Source organism: Pyrus communis, chromosome 8 (assembly GCF_963583255.1).
Source record: "Pyrus communis chromosome 8, drPyrComm1.1, whole genome shotgun sequence".
In the NCBI taxonomy this organism is placed as follows: Eukaryota; Viridiplantae; Streptophyta; class Magnoliopsida; order Rosales; family Rosaceae; genus Pyrus; species Pyrus communis.
The window spans coordinates 25,214,891-25,230,900 of record NC_084810.1 but is presented as its reverse complement, the minus strand read 5'-3'; the positions used below and the strand labels follow the sequence as shown (position 1 = coordinate 25,230,900).

The 16,010-nt window shown below is 38.1% G+C and overlaps 4 protein-coding genes across 5 annotated transcripts; 3 read left to right on the top strand and 1 right to left on the bottom strand.

Annotated features, from left to right (window-relative positions):
- Positions 1 to 1,183: 1,183 nt before the first annotated feature.
- LOC137741584 (uridine kinase-like protein 3) lies at positions 1,184 to 6,872 on the top strand. Of its 2 annotated transcripts, XM_068481279.1 has the most exons (15): positions 1,184 to 1,342; positions 2,352 to 2,512; positions 2,626 to 2,717; positions 2,890 to 2,959; positions 3,313 to 3,431; positions 3,629 to 3,725; positions 4,115 to 4,194; positions 4,607 to 4,801; positions 4,895 to 4,978; positions 5,105 to 5,165; positions 5,265 to 5,325; positions 5,650 to 5,743; positions 5,855 to 5,927; positions 6,084 to 6,166; positions 6,274 to 6,872. In XM_068481279.1, exons 2-15 carry the CDS (start codon positions 2,356 to 2,358, stop codon positions 6,451 to 6,453), a joined length of 1,446 nt encoding a protein of 481 aa, XP_068337380.1. In that variant the 5' UTR covers positions 1,184 to 1,342; positions 2,352 to 2,355; the 3' UTR covers positions 6,454 to 6,872. The 2 variants fall into 2 exon arrangements, with proteins under 2 accessions (XP_068337380.1, XP_068337379.1); XM_068481278.1 differs by having other exon boundaries at positions 5,650 to 5,927.
- Positions 6,873 to 7,017: 145 nt separating this feature from the next.
- Positions 7,018 to 9,799, top strand: LOC137741585 (fructose-bisphosphate aldolase, cytoplasmic isozyme 1). Its single transcript, XM_068481280.1, has 4 exons — positions 7,018 to 7,544; positions 8,001 to 8,273; positions 8,405 to 8,814; positions 9,340 to 9,799. The coding sequence occupies exons 1-4, from the start codon at positions 7,517 to 7,519 to the stop codon at positions 9,700 to 9,702; spliced, it is 1,074 nt and encodes a 357-aa protein (XP_068337381.1). The 5' UTR covers positions 7,018 to 7,516; the 3' UTR covers positions 9,703 to 9,799.
- Positions 9,800 to 11,258: 1,459 nt separating this feature from the next.
- On the top strand, positions 11,259 to 14,855 carry LOC137742036 (sufE-like protein 1, chloroplastic/mitochondrial). Its single transcript, XM_068481769.1, has 3 exons — positions 11,259 to 12,816; positions 14,342 to 14,491; positions 14,720 to 14,855. Exon 1 carries the CDS (start codon positions 11,636 to 11,638, stop codon positions 12,782 to 12,784), a length of 1,149 nt encoding a protein of 382 aa, XP_068337870.1. The 5' UTR covers positions 11,259 to 11,635; the 3' UTR covers positions 12,785 to 12,816; positions 14,342 to 14,491; positions 14,720 to 14,855.
- On the bottom strand, positions 12,785 to 15,314 carry LOC137742037 (NDR1/HIN1-like protein 10). The gene has a single exon (XM_068481770.1). It carries the CDS (start codon positions 14,889 to 14,891, stop codon positions 14,091 to 14,093), a length of 801 nt encoding a protein of 266 aa, XP_068337871.1. The 5' UTR covers positions 14,892 to 15,314; the 3' UTR covers positions 12,785 to 14,090.
- Positions 15,315 to 16,010: the final 696 nt, after the last annotated feature.

The following is a 16,010-nucleotide window of genomic DNA, read 5'->3' as shown; positions in this document are numbered from 1 at the left end:
ATCTTCAAATGGATAAAGGTCACAAGAACTTCAAGCATATTCTTTTTCTGTAACATTATGTTTGGATGAAGAAATTTACGATTACTAAGGAATTTTAAAATGACTGAAATTGAAATGACGAGATTTTATTTTTTAGAATTTATGAATTTTCTTGTTTGGTTAACCTAAAAAAACAATGGAATTGGATACATAATTTGTTATTTTTAAACTCTCAATCTAAACTTGGGAATTTGAGGTTTCAAATTCTAAGTTTTTTTTTTTTACATGCGGAAATTCTGAATTTCTATATTTATGAATCCAAACAATGGAATTGGTGCATGTCAATTTATAAATTTTGACTTTTATTCAAATTTCAAGTTTATTTTCCTCATTCACTTTATTATTCAAAAGCTAACTGATTTTTTTTCAATTTACTTTTACCAACTATTGTATTAGAGTAGGAAACTCCCATATAGATTCAAGGAAAATTCCTATTTTTCTTAGGGTTTGTCTGTTGAACACGAAAATGGTTTTTGTAGAGAAGTCTTGGAGAATTAAAACTGAGAGTTTCTCCAAGAAGATTTCCTCACAGAACACATCGCTGTCTTTTTCTATATCGGTTTTAAAAATTTGAAAATGGAAAATATCTTTTGCGTTGGCAAAAAAATCATCATTTCGCGTATCAAGATGTTATTATTGAGGGTATAAATGCTTAAAAAATCCTGGTCAATCTCCACTGTTGCCGATTAATTTTGCGTTTGATGCTCAACCGAAAAAAAAAAAAAAAAGAGTTTTATATTAACGTAAGAGAATTATTTATGTTAAAAAAAAACAATGGTGTTATTCACACGTACTTTTTCACCTGTTATATACATCTTATTAATTTTTATCTTGTAATATTCTTCATCCCATTCAATTCGATAGGCGACCCAAGAAATACCCTAATTTGCTGTGCACCGTAAAGACCGTGTTGAAAAACACATGCAATAATGTCTCTCACCTCTTAGACATTTTCAAAAGACGTGGGTCCCGCTTCTGATTCAGTGCCACGATGGATAAGGCCGGACAGCTCAATATCGAGGCAGATCCAAGCTGTGGACCGTACGAACCCAAAAATATCAGAGATTAAAATAGCGAAGTGGATGGCACAATCGTAATATCCGCCAAACCCAGGACTATTTTCGTAATTTAAACAACCTTAACTTCGGTGCGAGGTCCGCTCTCCGGCTGCCACTATTTAAACCCATCGGGATCGGTCTGATCATTCTCTCTCTCTCTCTCTCTCTGGAATTTCTTTGAAACTGCTTGCGTTCGTTCGAATATCTTTCTCTCTCTCTCTAGAAATCTCGGCGGAGTTCACCAGGTATCGCATTGGCAGATTCCTCCGTTGATATTTTCCTACTGAATCTAAATTTTTGGAAATTTTAATATTTTTTTTGGTTAATTTTGATTGTTTGATTGGGAGGTTTTAATTGGTGGATTAAAGTTTGAGTCTTTGGATATGCACATTGGATCTCTGAATTGAAATTTTCGATCAATTGCTGTTTTGGATGCTTTCGGCGGAAGATGATCACTTCAATTTCTTTTTTTTTTTTGCATGAAAAGCTTTGTGTTTGTATGTGTTGGAAGTGTGAAATGTGGAAATGCAATGATTAGGGAGTAAAGATTGAGTTTTTTTAGCTATTTTTGTTGCTGCCGTTGTGATTTCGTGCAATCGAATCCGCTTTTTCGATGCCATTGTGGTTCGGAATCTGTTGGTTTCGTGATTATTGTTGTTTTGAAGATGAATGGTGCACGGAACAAAAAAGGAGTGTGTAGTCCGCACGATCGTGGTATTCCCTTATTGTATTCGTATTGTTGTTATTCGTTTTGAGGTTTGATCAGTAATTTTTAGCTTAGTTAATAGCTTTTTAAAGTGTTAGCTACTATGTAGTTATGATTAGATATGCGCAATATACAACATTGATCCAATATTGTTTGGTTTCATAAGTATCTTATTTGTTTGGTCGTTCTAGCGTGTTAAAGTTTACAACTTTACTTGCATATTAGTATCATCGTCTTAAAATTTACTACTTTTCTTGCTTATTAATATCATCATTTATCAACTTTACTTAATATTGTAATCTAGAATGGATTGCGTAGTATAAACGGTTTAATTTGATACCTCGGGGAGCTATAAATTCACTTCAGAGTACTTCACCTATACAAGAAAAATAATAGATCCGCTCTTCCGAAATAACTAACCAGCTACCTGTACCTGAATTTAACACAAGCTTGGCTTAATCAATTCAAGTTTTAGTGCCAAAGTAGAGTTGAATGCTGCTTTCTATTTCATGACCTTATCAACCTTTTCTTCACCCCTTTCTATGCAGGTCTATGAACATGGGCTCGAATTCAGTTGTGGATATGATAGAGGCCTCCTCAGGGGTTCATTTTTCTGGATTTCACATGGATGGCTTAGAACAAAGACAGAAGGTGGAGCAACCAACAACATCAGCACGTGGAAACATGCATAAACAGCCCTTTGTTATTGGTAAGTATGGATTTACGGTTTGGTTATTTCGTTGTTGTTTCTAAGCAGGCGTGGTAGCTACTTTCTTTAACTCTGCTTTCAAATGATCCATCATTTTGTACATATTGTCACAGGTGTTGCTGGTGGGGCAGCTTCTGGTAAGACTACAGTTTGTGATATGATTATACAACAGCTTCATGATCAGCGTGTTGTTCTTGTTAACCAGGTAATATTCCTTGTTCAAGTGTAGAATTTTGTGGTCTATTAGGGTAGTTGTTACTTGTTACGTATTCTTTGCATGTTTTTCTTTATCATTTGGTTCTCCTGTATTTCACGACTGAGAATTTTACCATTTTTCCAAGTTAGTATCTTATATATCATGGATGATATTATTACAGGATTCCTTTTATCATAATCTGACTGAGGAGGAACTTAAACGTGTACATGAATACAACTTTGACCATCCTGGTGAGGGCAATACTGCAACTTCAAATTTAAGGGAATGTAAATGGACAAATATCTATATGAAAATTTCATGATTTTAAAATGAAACATGTGCAATCTATCAAAGAATTCCATGTTGCTACAGTTTGAGACACTAAAATGGTAACCAGACAGTAGTAATGTCATGCTCTTAGTTTTCTGAGTAACTCAACAAGTTGGTTCTGTGTAGTTTTTCTTTAGTGCTTTGCACATGGTTGGATTATAGAAATTTAAAATTATATTGTGACCTTCAAAGTACTTTATAATGCGTGCTAGTTGGCTCTGTTTTATGCTGGCTGTGTTTCAAATTTTAATTCATAGTATTTGGGTATCATCAGATGCATTTGACACCGAGAAACTGTTATCTTCAATGGACAAGTTGAAGCATGGGCAAGCAGTAGATATTCCAAACTATGATTTCAAAAGTTACAAAAATAGCGTGTTTCCAGCTAGACGGGTAAGTTTTGAAATCTGCGGTATCTATTAGACATATTGTCCAACATCTAGTTACCTGTTGTTTTGAGGCCGTATTCTTGCGGAGGGATAGTTTTTGGAATTATATCAAAACACATGTCTACACATTCTCATTTTCGTGTATCTTGTGTAATTCTCTTATGCACTGAAATGCTTATCTTATCTTATCATCCTTAACAGGTAAACCCTTCAGATGTCATCATCTTGGAAGGCATTCTTGCTTTCCATGATCCTCGTGTACGAGAGTTAATGAATATGAAGATTTTTGTTGATACAGGTCATTTTTCTTTTACCTACTTCTTCCTTTCTAATTGATAATTTTTCTTTGCCTTTCGAGGATATAGTGCGCTATCAAAGCTTATGTCACCACAAACGACTCTCATAGTCTCACTTTGTGAAAAGTTTCTCTGTTTCAAATTCTAGTATATTCGTCTAATTTATACGATTTGGCTTTCATGTTAAATTTTTTAACTTGATCAGCCAGGGTATGGGGTCTCTGGCGTTGCATGGTTTTATTGCTTTTCGTTTAATATCTTCTGATCCTATGTTGAAATCAATTGTTCGTAATAGTTTATTTTTTAAGCTACTGTTATAAGTAGAATGGTATATGTCACGTCATATTGTTACTAAATTAGGCCACTTCACATTGTAAAATTTTCAGTGCAGATGCTGATGTTCGGTTGGCTAGGAGGATAAGGCGTGATACAGTTGAGAAGGGAAGGGATATTGGTCAAGTTCTTGATCAGGTTTGCAACTTTCCATTTCATTGTTATTAGATTTATGTTGATTTTCCGAGCTTATATGTAGAGTTCTTTTCATGCTGTGAATTCATAAAAGAGTGTATGTGACTATTTTTTCTCAGTGAAAATAATTGTTAGAATTCCCTTCTTGTAGATTGTTAGTGCTCAGTACTTGTAGAAAGGAATTCAAGATAAGTGGTATACTCTTGAATGAATTCGATAATTTTTTCTACCTATTGTACTCAAACCATTCTTAGAACTATTTTACTCGGGGTGTTAAGGGTTTCTTCTTTCGTCTCTATTACCTCTTCTTACCTTTGTTCCCCATGATCACGTGATTTAGGCAACCAATTTAATGCTTACAGCGTACTTATTTTATGGTGCCTTTTCTCTGATGGTGCTTATCATTTTAATGCAGTACTCGAAGTTTGTTAAGCCGGCTTTTGATGACTTTATTCTTCCAACGAAGAAGTATGCTGATATCATTATTCCTCGCGGCGGAGATAATCACATAGCTGTTGATTTGATAGTACAACATATTCGTACTAAGCTTGGTCAACATGACCTTTGTAAAATATATCCCAATCTATATGTCATACACTCAACCTTTCAGGTGCCCATCCTATATGTTTTCATTCAAGCTTCAATATGTATTTGTATGTTTAATTTTTTTGGCTCACCAATTATTGTTGCTGGTCTCATGCAGATACGGGGTATGCATACTCTCATACGTGATTCTCAAACAACAAAGCATGATTTTGTTTTCTATTCAGACCGGTTGATTCGTTTGGTGGGTATTTGATTCTTCGAGTCAAGGGGATGATTTGATGGTTTTAAGATCATAAGTGAAATAGGGCCATAGGGCCAGTTATTTGTCTGTTTAAACCACTCATCATAAGTTCTTAATCTTGAATAGGTTGTTGAACATGGCCTGGGACATCTACCATTTACCGAAAAGCAGGTGATCACTCCAACTGGTAAGATGATGTTCATTTGCACATCTTATCATAATACCGTTTTCCCATATTTGATTTTGGTTAATCCTTTTCTTCAACGTTCCTTTGGTCTGAATGCAGGGTCTGTGTATATCGGTGTGGATTTTTGCAAGAGGTTGTGCGGTGTGTCTATCATCAGGAGGTACATCCGTTCCTTTTAAGGCATTTGGTTTTTCTGGATAGAAAAAAAATATATCCTCTTATGTTTCTTTTTAGTTTGGCTTTCTTTACGCATGAACAAACGGTTTCGCTCAAATGCATTCTTGTGAAAACAAATGATGATTATAGATAGATAGAGGCATTAAGTAGATCTGAATCGAAACCCAACCTTGTCTTTATGAACCATATGGTCTTGTAATTATCACGTACAAATGTTGTATCTCCTGTTGAGTTTGATTTTATGTAAAAAAAAAAAAATGAATTGCTATACGTTTTCATGGTTTGATTAACATTCTCCTTTTACCAGTGGCGAGAGTATGGAGAATGCTTTGCGAGCATGCTGTAAAGGTATCAAGATTGGAAAAATTCTTATTCATAGAGAAGGAGACAATGGTCAGCAGGTTCACACCTCTCTCTCTTCTCACTCCCACCCTTCGTGTTGGTCCCACTGCATGCATTTGCATGTCTGCATTTCTGTTACTGTTTTTCTTATTGCTTTATTGTCTCAACAGCTAATTTATGAAAAACTACCCAACGACATTTCAGAGAGGCATGTATTACTGTTGGATCCTATCCTAGGCACAGGTTCGTTTTTTTCTGATAATGTATCGTTATTGTTTGGACTTGCTGGTTCTTCGTAATCAACTACGATAACATAGAAAAGAAATGACTGTCAAAAGTGGTTCTTTTTAAAATTGTGTTGAATTATTGGCTATTATACGATCATACCTTTGTCTTTAGGGAACTCGGCTGTTCAAGCTATTTCTCTAATTTTGGAGAAGGGGGTGCCAGAGTCCAACATTATATTTCTCAATCTCATATCTGTAAGTTAACGGCTCTCTAACGTGCTTCAGGTTCCTCTGACTCTTAGTTTGATTTTGGACTACCCTCTGACTTTTACTCCTAATGATGCTTCATATCAATTGGCCAGGCACCTCAAGGTGTGCACATGGTCTGCAAACGCTTCCCCAGAATAAAGATTGTGACATCTGAGATTGAAACTGGTCTGAACGAAGATTTTCGTGTAGTACCTGGCATGGGTGAGTTTGGGGACCGATATTTTGGAACTGATGATGATGATCAACAAGTGGTAGCTCCTTCATCAGTGTAGTTCCAATGAAAACTGCTAGTTGGTCCAGCCCTTTGATCAACTCGAGTTATTTTCCGCAATGATGCTGGGTTCTACATTTCAGGGTTGAAAAAATTTTGACTTCATGAAACCGAATTATCATCCTTCGAGTCTCTGGTAATTTTGTTTTCAAACTATTTGGCTTATAGGGAATTTCCTTCGCAAATGATACTCTTTATAAAGTGATGATGCCGTCGAAAGGGTTGGACCGCTAGTTGTCATAGCAGGCAGTGAGTGTGTGCCTAGATAGTCAAGTTCCCTTTGAACTTCACTTTGCATTTGTATGGCTTAAAGGGGAAGCGATTTACGGGCAAATGAATGACCCTCCCCATGATATGTATTATGAACCAGGACATTTACCGGCATGATGATAATATTTTTTTGTTGCTTCGCAATTTTCTCCTCATCGTTCCTCATTTTCGCAAATTCTTGCATACAGCGGGGTATACCCCTCTCAAGATAACTCGTCACATGATGAGAATTGTGAAGGATGTGAGAGAGGTGTGGTATACACTCGTAACCAAGAATTCCTTGAAGACATGTACCTAAGGCCAGCCGTTATGACTGTGATTAGTTTCAACTACTGATTTTGATTGCTTGTCATCCTAATGTGTGTGAAATCAATCGAGATGGATACATTACCACTGACAATCGGGCGACTGTCCTTCGCATTCCATTTACTAATAATGAACCGAAAACAGAAAACCGAAATGGATAGGCACACATCATTGGTTAGTAGAATCCAAAATCTTCCTTTGGTTGTCTCTTCAACTTCTGAGTAGTTTGGATGAGGATCATTAGGCCTTCCACACAAACTTTTGCCTAAGGATGCGTTGCCACTTGGCAAGGAGAGTGATCACTCGTTGCTCTATCCTAGGTTGATAACTTTCCTTAGGCTAACCTTTTGACACGTGTGTCTCTATATGCCATGGTGGATTTCTGATGGCATATTCCGCCGGAGCTGTCTATATAGATTGTTGGGTGTGTAAGTTTGTTTTTGCACTTTCGTCCAGTGTTATCCAATACCTATCCTAAATCCTCAACCATGTCAGCCTTTGTTGGCAAGTATGCTGGTACTCTCTCTCTCTCTCTCTCAATATGATTTTCCTAATTACATGTGGTATTGTTGGGTAACATATGCATGTCTCCTTCTCATGCACGTATAGTTATGATGAACTTGTTTAGTATTGCTTTTGAAAAGTGCTTTTAGATCATAGAAATACTTTTCATGAAGCATTTTTTAGAAAAAGAAAAGTTACATGTCTATATATAAGCACTTTGTAATAAAAAAAGTTGCAAATGAGCACAAGTACTTCTTACATAACCAGTTGCAAATGAGTTCTTGTGGACGTGAGTCCTAATAAGCACTGCGTTCAAAACAATTTAGGTCATTGACCAAGAAAATTTTCAAAAGAAAAAAAAAAGACAATTTCCTTGAGAGAACATTTTGGCATATATAACTCATTGCAGTCATACTTTAACTTGTAAAAAGTTCGAATGATACTCAAGCCCTTTTGATTTTTTTGCAGAGGAGCTCATAAAGAATGCCAAGTACATTGCCACCCCAGGCAAGGGCATATTGGCAGCAGATGAGAGCACAGGCACCATTGGCAAGCGTCTATCCAGTATCAACGTCGAGAACATCGAGTCCAACCGCCAAGCTCTCCGAGAACTTCTCTTCACTTCTCCCAACGCCCTCCCTTACCTCTCCGGTGTCATCCTCTTCGAGGAGACCTTGTACCAGAAGAGCTCTGATGGCAAACCCTTCGTCGAAATCCTCCAGGAAAACAATGTCATTCCAGGTATGGTCTAAGTTAAATTTCGATAAATAGAAGCAACATAGTTTTTTTCGACATATTTTTTTTGACACTTCTCTTCAAGTTTCCATATTTTGGTATTTTCATTGATGTCAATGTTTACCACTTTGATTCAGGGATCAAGGTTGACAAGGGCACCGTTGAGTTAGCTGGAACAAACGGAGAGACAACAACCCAAGGCTTTGACTCTCTGGGAGCTAGGTGCGCACAGTACTACAAGGCGGGCGCGCGCTTTGCCAAATGGCGCGCGGTGCTCAAGATAGGCCTAACAGAGCCCTCGGAACTGTCCATCCAGCAGAATGCGCAGGGTTTGGCTCGCTATGCGATTATCTGCCAGGAGAACGGACTGGTGCCAATCGTTGAGCCAGAGATTTTGACTGATGGAGACCATGACATTAAGAAATGTGCGGCTGCTACGGAAATGGTTCTTGCAGCAGTTTACAAGGCACTCAATGAGCAACATGTTCTTCTTGAAGGCACACTCCTTAAGCCCAACATGGTTACTCCAGGCTCTGACAGCCCAAAGGTGAAAAAAAAATTGATTATTCTCTAAATTCTCTTGAGCTCTCTCTCACAAAGAAATTATTACTTACAATAGTTGTATATATACACGTGTGTGTTGATATATTATGTATAATGTCTCTTGCAAAGAACTTCTTGCATACAACTGTTGTATATATGACTAATTTGAAGATGTGGAATGTAAGAGTTTACTGTGTGTATAAAATTAACCCAAGTTATTGTATCTTAAGTTTAAAATTTCACCATTGAATGTTATATTAAATATTGTAGGAATCGTGATTTAGATGACTTTGTAATACTATGATAGCATGACACAGTTTATCGTATACATGTTATATTTATTGTTGGAGTTACGATAAGGGTTGTAACATAAAAGTTCTTTTCTCATAGATCACATGCATGTTGGTCGCAACATATAATAGTAGTTTCGTGTAGACGTATTGAGAGAGGAAGGTTATATATAACCGGCACATACAACATTATCAACGTAGTTTTTCTTCAAACTGAAATGGCTTCAATCTTTGCACAGGTTACGCCGGAGGTGATTGCCGAGTACACAGTAACTGCACTGCGCCGGACAGTCCCAGCAGCTGTGCCGGGGATTGTGTTTCTGTCCGGAGGACAAAGTGAGGAAGAGGCAACACTCAACTTGGATGCAATGAACAGGTTGGATGTGTTGAAGCCATGGACCCTTTCGTTCTCGTTCGGGCGAGCTTTGCAAGCAAGCACACTCAAGACTTGGGGTGGGAAGAAGGAGAATGTTGCGAAAGCTCAGGAGACGTTCTTGACAAGGTGCAAGGTAAACTCAGATGCCACTCTTGGAAAGTACTCTGGAGGAAGTGCCGGTGGACTGGCTTCTGAGAGCTTGTTTGTTAAGGGATACAAGTACTAGAACTAGTACTAAAGCCCTTAACTGGATGGCCGGTATAAGATCAAGAATAAAAAATATTCAGTGTAATTTTATTTTATCAACTCTACTTATTGCTCTATACCTTGAAGTTAGTCCGGTCCGATATAATTCAGTGCAACAAATTCACACTCCAAGAGAAGTGCCATACAACAACAAAGACATAACGTTAATTGTTTCCTCGTGCAACTGCTACTGACGGCATACAGGTCATAGTTTCATGGTGCTACAAAAGATCTCATACCACAACCACATTTCCCTCATGCTAATTTTGCCACGTCCATCATCCAAGGATATGACCGGCCCCAATAGCACACTCTGTTGAGAGCATACTAACCCAACATTGGAAGAAAATGGACTTTGAATGTGCTTATAAGAAATGGAGCTATTCTCCATCTTGTCAATTGGTTTTATAGTGGAACATCAACTTTCTTCATGATATCAGAGCAAGTTGTCTTATGTATGAAGCTCAATGGCCACACGTGTTCCACATTTCCCGATTTGTGTTGTCCATGTGCTATGCTTAAAAATTCATCGTAAGGACGTGTTATAAGTAATTGGGTATCTCCATATTACCAATTAGATTTATGGTAAAACTCCAACTTTTTTCACACTCACAGCTGCTGTGGCTATATCTGGAGCCGCAAGAGATTTGGATTGGACGAGTTTGTGAACCGGGAGGATGCCCAGAGCAGTCAAGAAACTGGATATCACCAATTATCGCATGAAGATGTTGTCCTCAAGAATATGTGAATGTTTTGCCAGGATCTTGGTCGTTATATAATGTTAGTTTGTTCAATTATATGATGTGAAGCTTTGTTGCTTATTTTGTTTATTCAAAGTTGTTTTCCATTAAACCCTTCAAAATTGTTCTGCTTGAATTCGTTTTTGATAATTTAATTGTGCTGGAGTGCATGGTTGAGGTCTTACGTTTAGGGTAACTGACACCGTGGCTTCAACTACATAAACTCGAAACCTTTGAGTTTTGCACATAGTTGAACTTTTCTATCTCGTGGTATCTATTTTCTTAACGTTGAACGAGGTTCCAAGTTTGATGAACAACGTTCTCATGACTAATATAATGCTGTGATTGGACATAATCTCTACAACGAAAATGTTTAGGTTGCACAAACGAAAGATGTTTAGAATTGTGCTTAGGTTTTTAAGTTTTGCTAAAAACATTCCAGAGAAAACAGCCGCCTTTCAAATAGTACAAATGATTATATCCTAGTAACAAGACCATTCATGAGATTCCAACTTTTGCTCGTACTCATATTATTTCCTGCACGAGTTGATATCTGTCATATTTTTTTATGAAATTAGTCACATAACAAGAAAAGAAAATTCAAGGTTAAATGAGGAGTACAACTTTCATAACAATCATTTAATAGAAAAATCAGTTATATTGGTTTGGACATGCGAATGAAAGATCTACATATGATTTCATTAGAAGATACGACTATGAGATATAGACACAAGGTAAATGGAGCAAAGGAATATCTTGGAAGATTTGAAAAGAGACTGGAAGAAAATATATAGATAACTTGAAGCTAATAGAATACTTGGCACAAAACTGAGCGCAGTAAGTTCTAAGATTCATACAACCGACTTCATTTGGTGATATAAAGCTTAATTGTTGTTGTAAATATCATGTTATCAAACTAGAGACAAATACTTATGCAGTGTTGTCAACATGCCCGCTTAACCAAGAATGGAAGTCATGCAGAGAGAATTTATATCAAACCCTATATTCCACTGGACTTATTTTCATTTTTTTGGTACTATGAGACTCAAGGCCCAGAAAACATATAAACAGCTCACTAGTAAAAGACAAAACGGGGAGTTTTGAGTCCATCTACTTCAATTCTCTGAATCTGCCACTGTGTCCCTCTCTTCTCTTCGCTCTCCTCCTCCAAAAATGTCGTCGTCTTCTTCAATCTCATCGTCGTTTCGATTATTCACCACCAAAATCCCTACCTCAATTCTCAACCCTAAGACCCCAAAACCCCCATCTCTGTCTTTCCCCCAAAGGCACATCACTTTCCAAAGAATCCCCACCATATCCTCCTCCTCCCCTACGCCGCCGTCCGCATCCGCCTCGAGCTCCACGTCCCTGCAGCCGGTCGAGGACCTTCCTCCAAAGCTCCAGGAAATCGTCAAGCTTTTCCAGTCCGTAGAGGTCCCCAAGGCCAAGTACGAGCAGCTCCTGTTCTACGGCAAGAATTTGAAGCCGTTGGATGATCGATTCAAGACGAAGCAGAACAAAGTGGAGGGATGCGTCTCTCAGGTGTGGGTCAGGGCGTATCTTGATTCGGACAAGAATGTGTTTTTCGAGGCCGATTCCGACTCGGTCCTCACCAAGGGGCTCGCTGCTTTGCTAGTTGGCGGGTTATCTGGCCGCCAGGTGGATGAGGTTTTGCGGGTTTCGCCCGATTTCGCGGTGCTTCTGGGGCTGCAGCAGAGCTTGACGCCATCGAGGAATAATGGGTTTGTGAATATGTTGAGGTTGATGCAGAGGAAGGCGAAGGAGTTGCTTGTGGAGGAAGAAAATGGAGGGGAGAGTGAGCGTTTCACAGCAAAAATTGAAGATAGTGTCAAAAGTTTGGAGCTTGGAGTGGATTCTGAAGTGGGTGGGGAAAAGAATTCGAATTCGAATTCGGGTTTGAGAGTTGATGGTGGGATTGAGGGTGAGGATATTGGATTGAGTTCTGGAGAAAATGTTAAGCAATTGGAACTGGTAGCGAGTGAAATGAGCGAAAATGTGGCAGATTCAGGTGAGTTGGGAAGCAGAGGGAAGATAATTCAGGAGAAATTGATGGGAGAGTTAAGTCCTGTGGAATTGGAAGTGGAAGACATCTCTTATCAACATGCCGGGCATGCCGGGGTTAGAGGAAGTGGTGATGGGGAGACGCATTTCAATGTGAGAGTTGTGTCTAAGGAGTTTGAAGGGAAGAGTTTGGTTAAGAGGCATAGGCTTATATATGGTTTGTTGCAAGAAGAATTGCAAAGTGGACTACATGCATTGTCGATTGTGGCGAAAACACCGTCTGAAGTGAGTGGAGGGTGAAGGCACGGCTCCGGGTTTCTCATGTAAAAGAGGTTCATATTTTTTAATTTTTGTTCTTATATTTTGCTTGATGATCGTATAATGAGGCTGTTGGTCTGAATTTTCAGAACTGTTGTACACATAGTGCTCATAAGATTTGTTAGAATGTGAACATTGCTGCCTTGAATCATTACAATGCATAATTGAATTACATATTGGTGACAACATTCTCGCGAACTAGCTATATATTTTAGTTGTCTTTGTGATTCTTTCGAACTTTGATTGACTTGGTATATGACAATGGATATGCTTTTAAAGCAAATAATGAAACGTAACGATATAGCACTTAGGGAGATCAATAATTGTAATGGTAACCGTAAATTTGCAGACTAAATCTCTTTGTAAGGCAGTTTAGATATGTATTGTTGTCTGGTAGAAATTCTAGTACAAAGTATAGAGGCTGTGCTAGTTTTCATCTGCTGGCTACGCTCCAGCCACAAGCTGTCCATTAGTAACATGATTGATTGTCTACTACATAGTCGTATTGAACATCGGACTGTTATCTTGTGGTGTTTCTTTAAACTACAAATCAATTTCTTTATATCTTTTCTGATTATATAAACTGTTGATGGATCTAAAAGTTGTAGTGTATTAGGTGATTTCTGATTAGGACACTTTGGACAGGAGCTATCTAGAAAAGTACCCCCCACAAACACAAACCTGTTGCTGGATTCTCCAACTGTTGTTGTGATTCGTTGTCTAGCTAACTTTCTGTAAAAATTTGAACCGAACATTGCTTTTCATATGAATTCTTTTAATTAAGTAAACATATGAAAGCGGTAGTGCAGTGATGGAGCACCATAGCAGAATAATGTGTCAGTGTTAAAACAAGGGAGAAGTTATGTGTAAATCTTTGCAGGATCCTATTTGAATCTCCATACATCTCTTGCTAGAGTTTTCCACAAGTAGAAGTCTAGTGCTTCCTGTCCTCAAACAAAGTTCCAATTCAGCAGACCTTTTCTTTTTCCGTTCTGCAGACGAGGCTATCGGGTTTCCTTTGTTCTTTAGTCCCATATCTTTAGCACTGTATTTGTTCTAGATGATAAATTGTGTCCTTCTTTAGGTTTTATTACTAATGGATTTGTGATACAACCAACCGAATGTCCGAATGCAAAAACAGAAAAGAAAAGGACTTTCATAAGTTTGTAGAAAAGAATGCTCATTTATCATATTTATATAGCTCGTATGACCTTTACACATTTAGGTTTCAAAGTAGACATACTAGGAACATAGAAGGAAGATACCAGGAAAGAATGCTCCTGGATCTTCATCTTTTAGATTTGCAACTTCTTGCAACTAAAACACCCCTCGGCGGACCTGTCATCTGTAATTGGCATCTGCTATGCAACCAGTAAGAAAAATGGATCATACCTAGACTGGCTCTCACTTTAAATGTTCCTCTCATATTATAGTTAACTTGATTGTTCAGCACCTGCGTTTGAAGTGCCACAGCATGATTGACAGGAAGGTAAACCAAGCTCGATATCAAGCGAACTGATCCCACCCTTCCTTCTCCAGGTCTTTGTGTGAAAGGTGCAAGAGATTGAGTTGCTATGAGCCTGTCAGAAAAGAAAAGCTCCAAAACCAGATACTCAAATCTTATATCGAGTTTCCGATTAGGGTTGGAGAAATTTGCGAGGAAAGTGAAGTCGCCGTTGAAATATTCAGGTGAGTCGAAGTAGATGGTGTTGAGGCTTGCATTGGGGATGTCAAACGATGGAGTTTTTGGTTTAACAACTAAGAAAAGTATCAAACTCGCAATTCCAAAGAAAATAAGAATAACACTAAATATGAGACATGCAATTGCACAGCACCATACAAGCGGATTTGTCCGTTGAGGTTGCCGGAGTATTTTTTGCTTTGTTGGTTTACTTGAATTAAGGTTTTCTGCATCAGGTGCTGGAGCTTCTCCATTCGCAGCACGCTTTGATATGATGATTTGGCTGAGGGAGATTGGTGTCGTTGGCCTTGGGAATGGGGGCGGGCGTCTGCTATGCCGTTGGGGCGGAGGTTGAGGTAGCGGTGAAGGTGGAATTGGGGACGGCGGTGGAGGTTGAAGGGCAAACATCTCTGGAAAACAACGAGAAGCAAAACAGCTGAACCAAGTAATGAAGGGGGAAGATGAAGATAATTGTTTGTTTAAATAGATTAGTTAATTGGTTAAAGCAAGTAAAGGAAAAGAAGCATTTGATTGAGGGGTAGAAGTGGGACCAATTTGTTTGTATTGGTATTTGCAAAAGGGGGTTTAGGTGGAGCTAAAGGTGGGAAACTTGTAGATGTTTGTGGTTTGAATGGTTTTGCTTTTGAAACTGCTGATTTCAATTTGCAAGCACTGTGTGGAAAAGTCCTAAACAGAAGTCGCCTTGTTCTGCAAAGTGCTTTGATTATAAGCACTTTTGTCATTTGATTGGTTAGACCAGTCGAAGTTGTGAGTGGTTAGATGTAGTGCCTGCTTGCAACTGATTTAAGAGGGCTAAAAATATTTTTTTGACAACTAAAACAGTTTTCCATTGCGTTTAGCATAAACAGTTATATTTTTTTGACAAGTTAAATATTTTTTTGCAACTGAATTTTTTTATTTTTTATTTTTTAAAAATTTCTACTTGTTTCTAATGAAAACAATTATACCATAAGCACATGTGAGCATAAGTGTTGGCTCTCGAAGCAATCCAAAAAGATCAACCAGATCGAGGGGTTTGGAGCTTATGATTTGTTTAGCCACTAAGGAAGGTCGAAAGTTAGGCCTTCTATAAAGACAGCGCAGAAAATATTAGACAAAAAGATTCAAAAGTAAGCAGGTCATGTGTAATCAACTAACTATCATGGGAGCATGAACTATTTGTTCTTTTGTCTTTTCCTACTTTTTTAAACATAAGAAACAGCAAAGTTTCATTTTACTAAGTGGGATCAGTTGGATGAATTCTAAAACATCACTGGGTTCGATTTTACGTCAAGTTTTCCGTTAGCTCTAAGTACTCTATGTCTTTTAGTCTTTTTCCAAGTCTTCCTAGGTCTTTTTCTACTCATTTTGCCTAAACCTCTATTTCATAATAACATTTTCTAACCGGAGCATTTGTAGGTCTTCAGTTCACATGTCCAAACTCCTACTTTACCTCGGATATCATCGTTCTTAATCATGTCCTTTCTCATGTATCCACACATCCAACGAAGCATTCTCACCTCCGCG

What these genes read in the sequence shown, in the direction of transcription:
- LOC137741584 (XM_068481278.1), top strand. Translation starts at nt 2,356, where the DNA reads ATGAACATGGGCTCGAATTCAGTTGTGGATATGATAGAGGCCTCCTCA. An exon ending in GAAGATTTTTGTTGATACAG is followed by an intron (nt 3,726 to 4,114) that starts GTCATTTTTCTT and finishes TTTTCAGTGCAG; the next exon opens with ATGCTGATGTTCGGTTGGCT. An exon ending in TCATACACTCAACCTTTCAG is followed by an intron (nt 4,802 to 4,894) that starts GTGCCCATCCTA and finishes GGTCTCATGCAG; the next exon opens with ATACGGGGTATGCATACTCT.
- LOC137741585 (XM_068481280.1), top strand. Translation starts at nt 7,517, where the DNA reads ATGTCAGCCTTTGTTGGCAAGTATGCTG. An exon ending in CTTTGTTGGCAAGTATGCTG is followed by an intron (nt 7,545 to 8,000) that starts GTACTCTCTCTC and finishes ATTTTTTTGCAG; the next exon opens with AGGAGCTCATAAAGAATGCC. An exon ending in GGAAAACAATGTCATTCCAG is followed by an intron (nt 8,274 to 8,404) that starts GTATGGTCTAAG and finishes ACTTTGATTCAG; the next exon opens with GGATCAAGGTTGACAAGGGC.
- LOC137742036 (XM_068481769.1), top strand. Translation starts at nt 11,636, where the DNA reads ATGTCGTCGTCTTCTTCAATCTCATCGTCGTTTCGATTATTCACCACC.
- LOC137742037 (XM_068481770.1), bottom strand. Translation starts at nt 14,891, where the DNA reads ATGTTTGCCCTTCAACCTCCACCGCCGTCCCCAATTCCACCTTCACCG.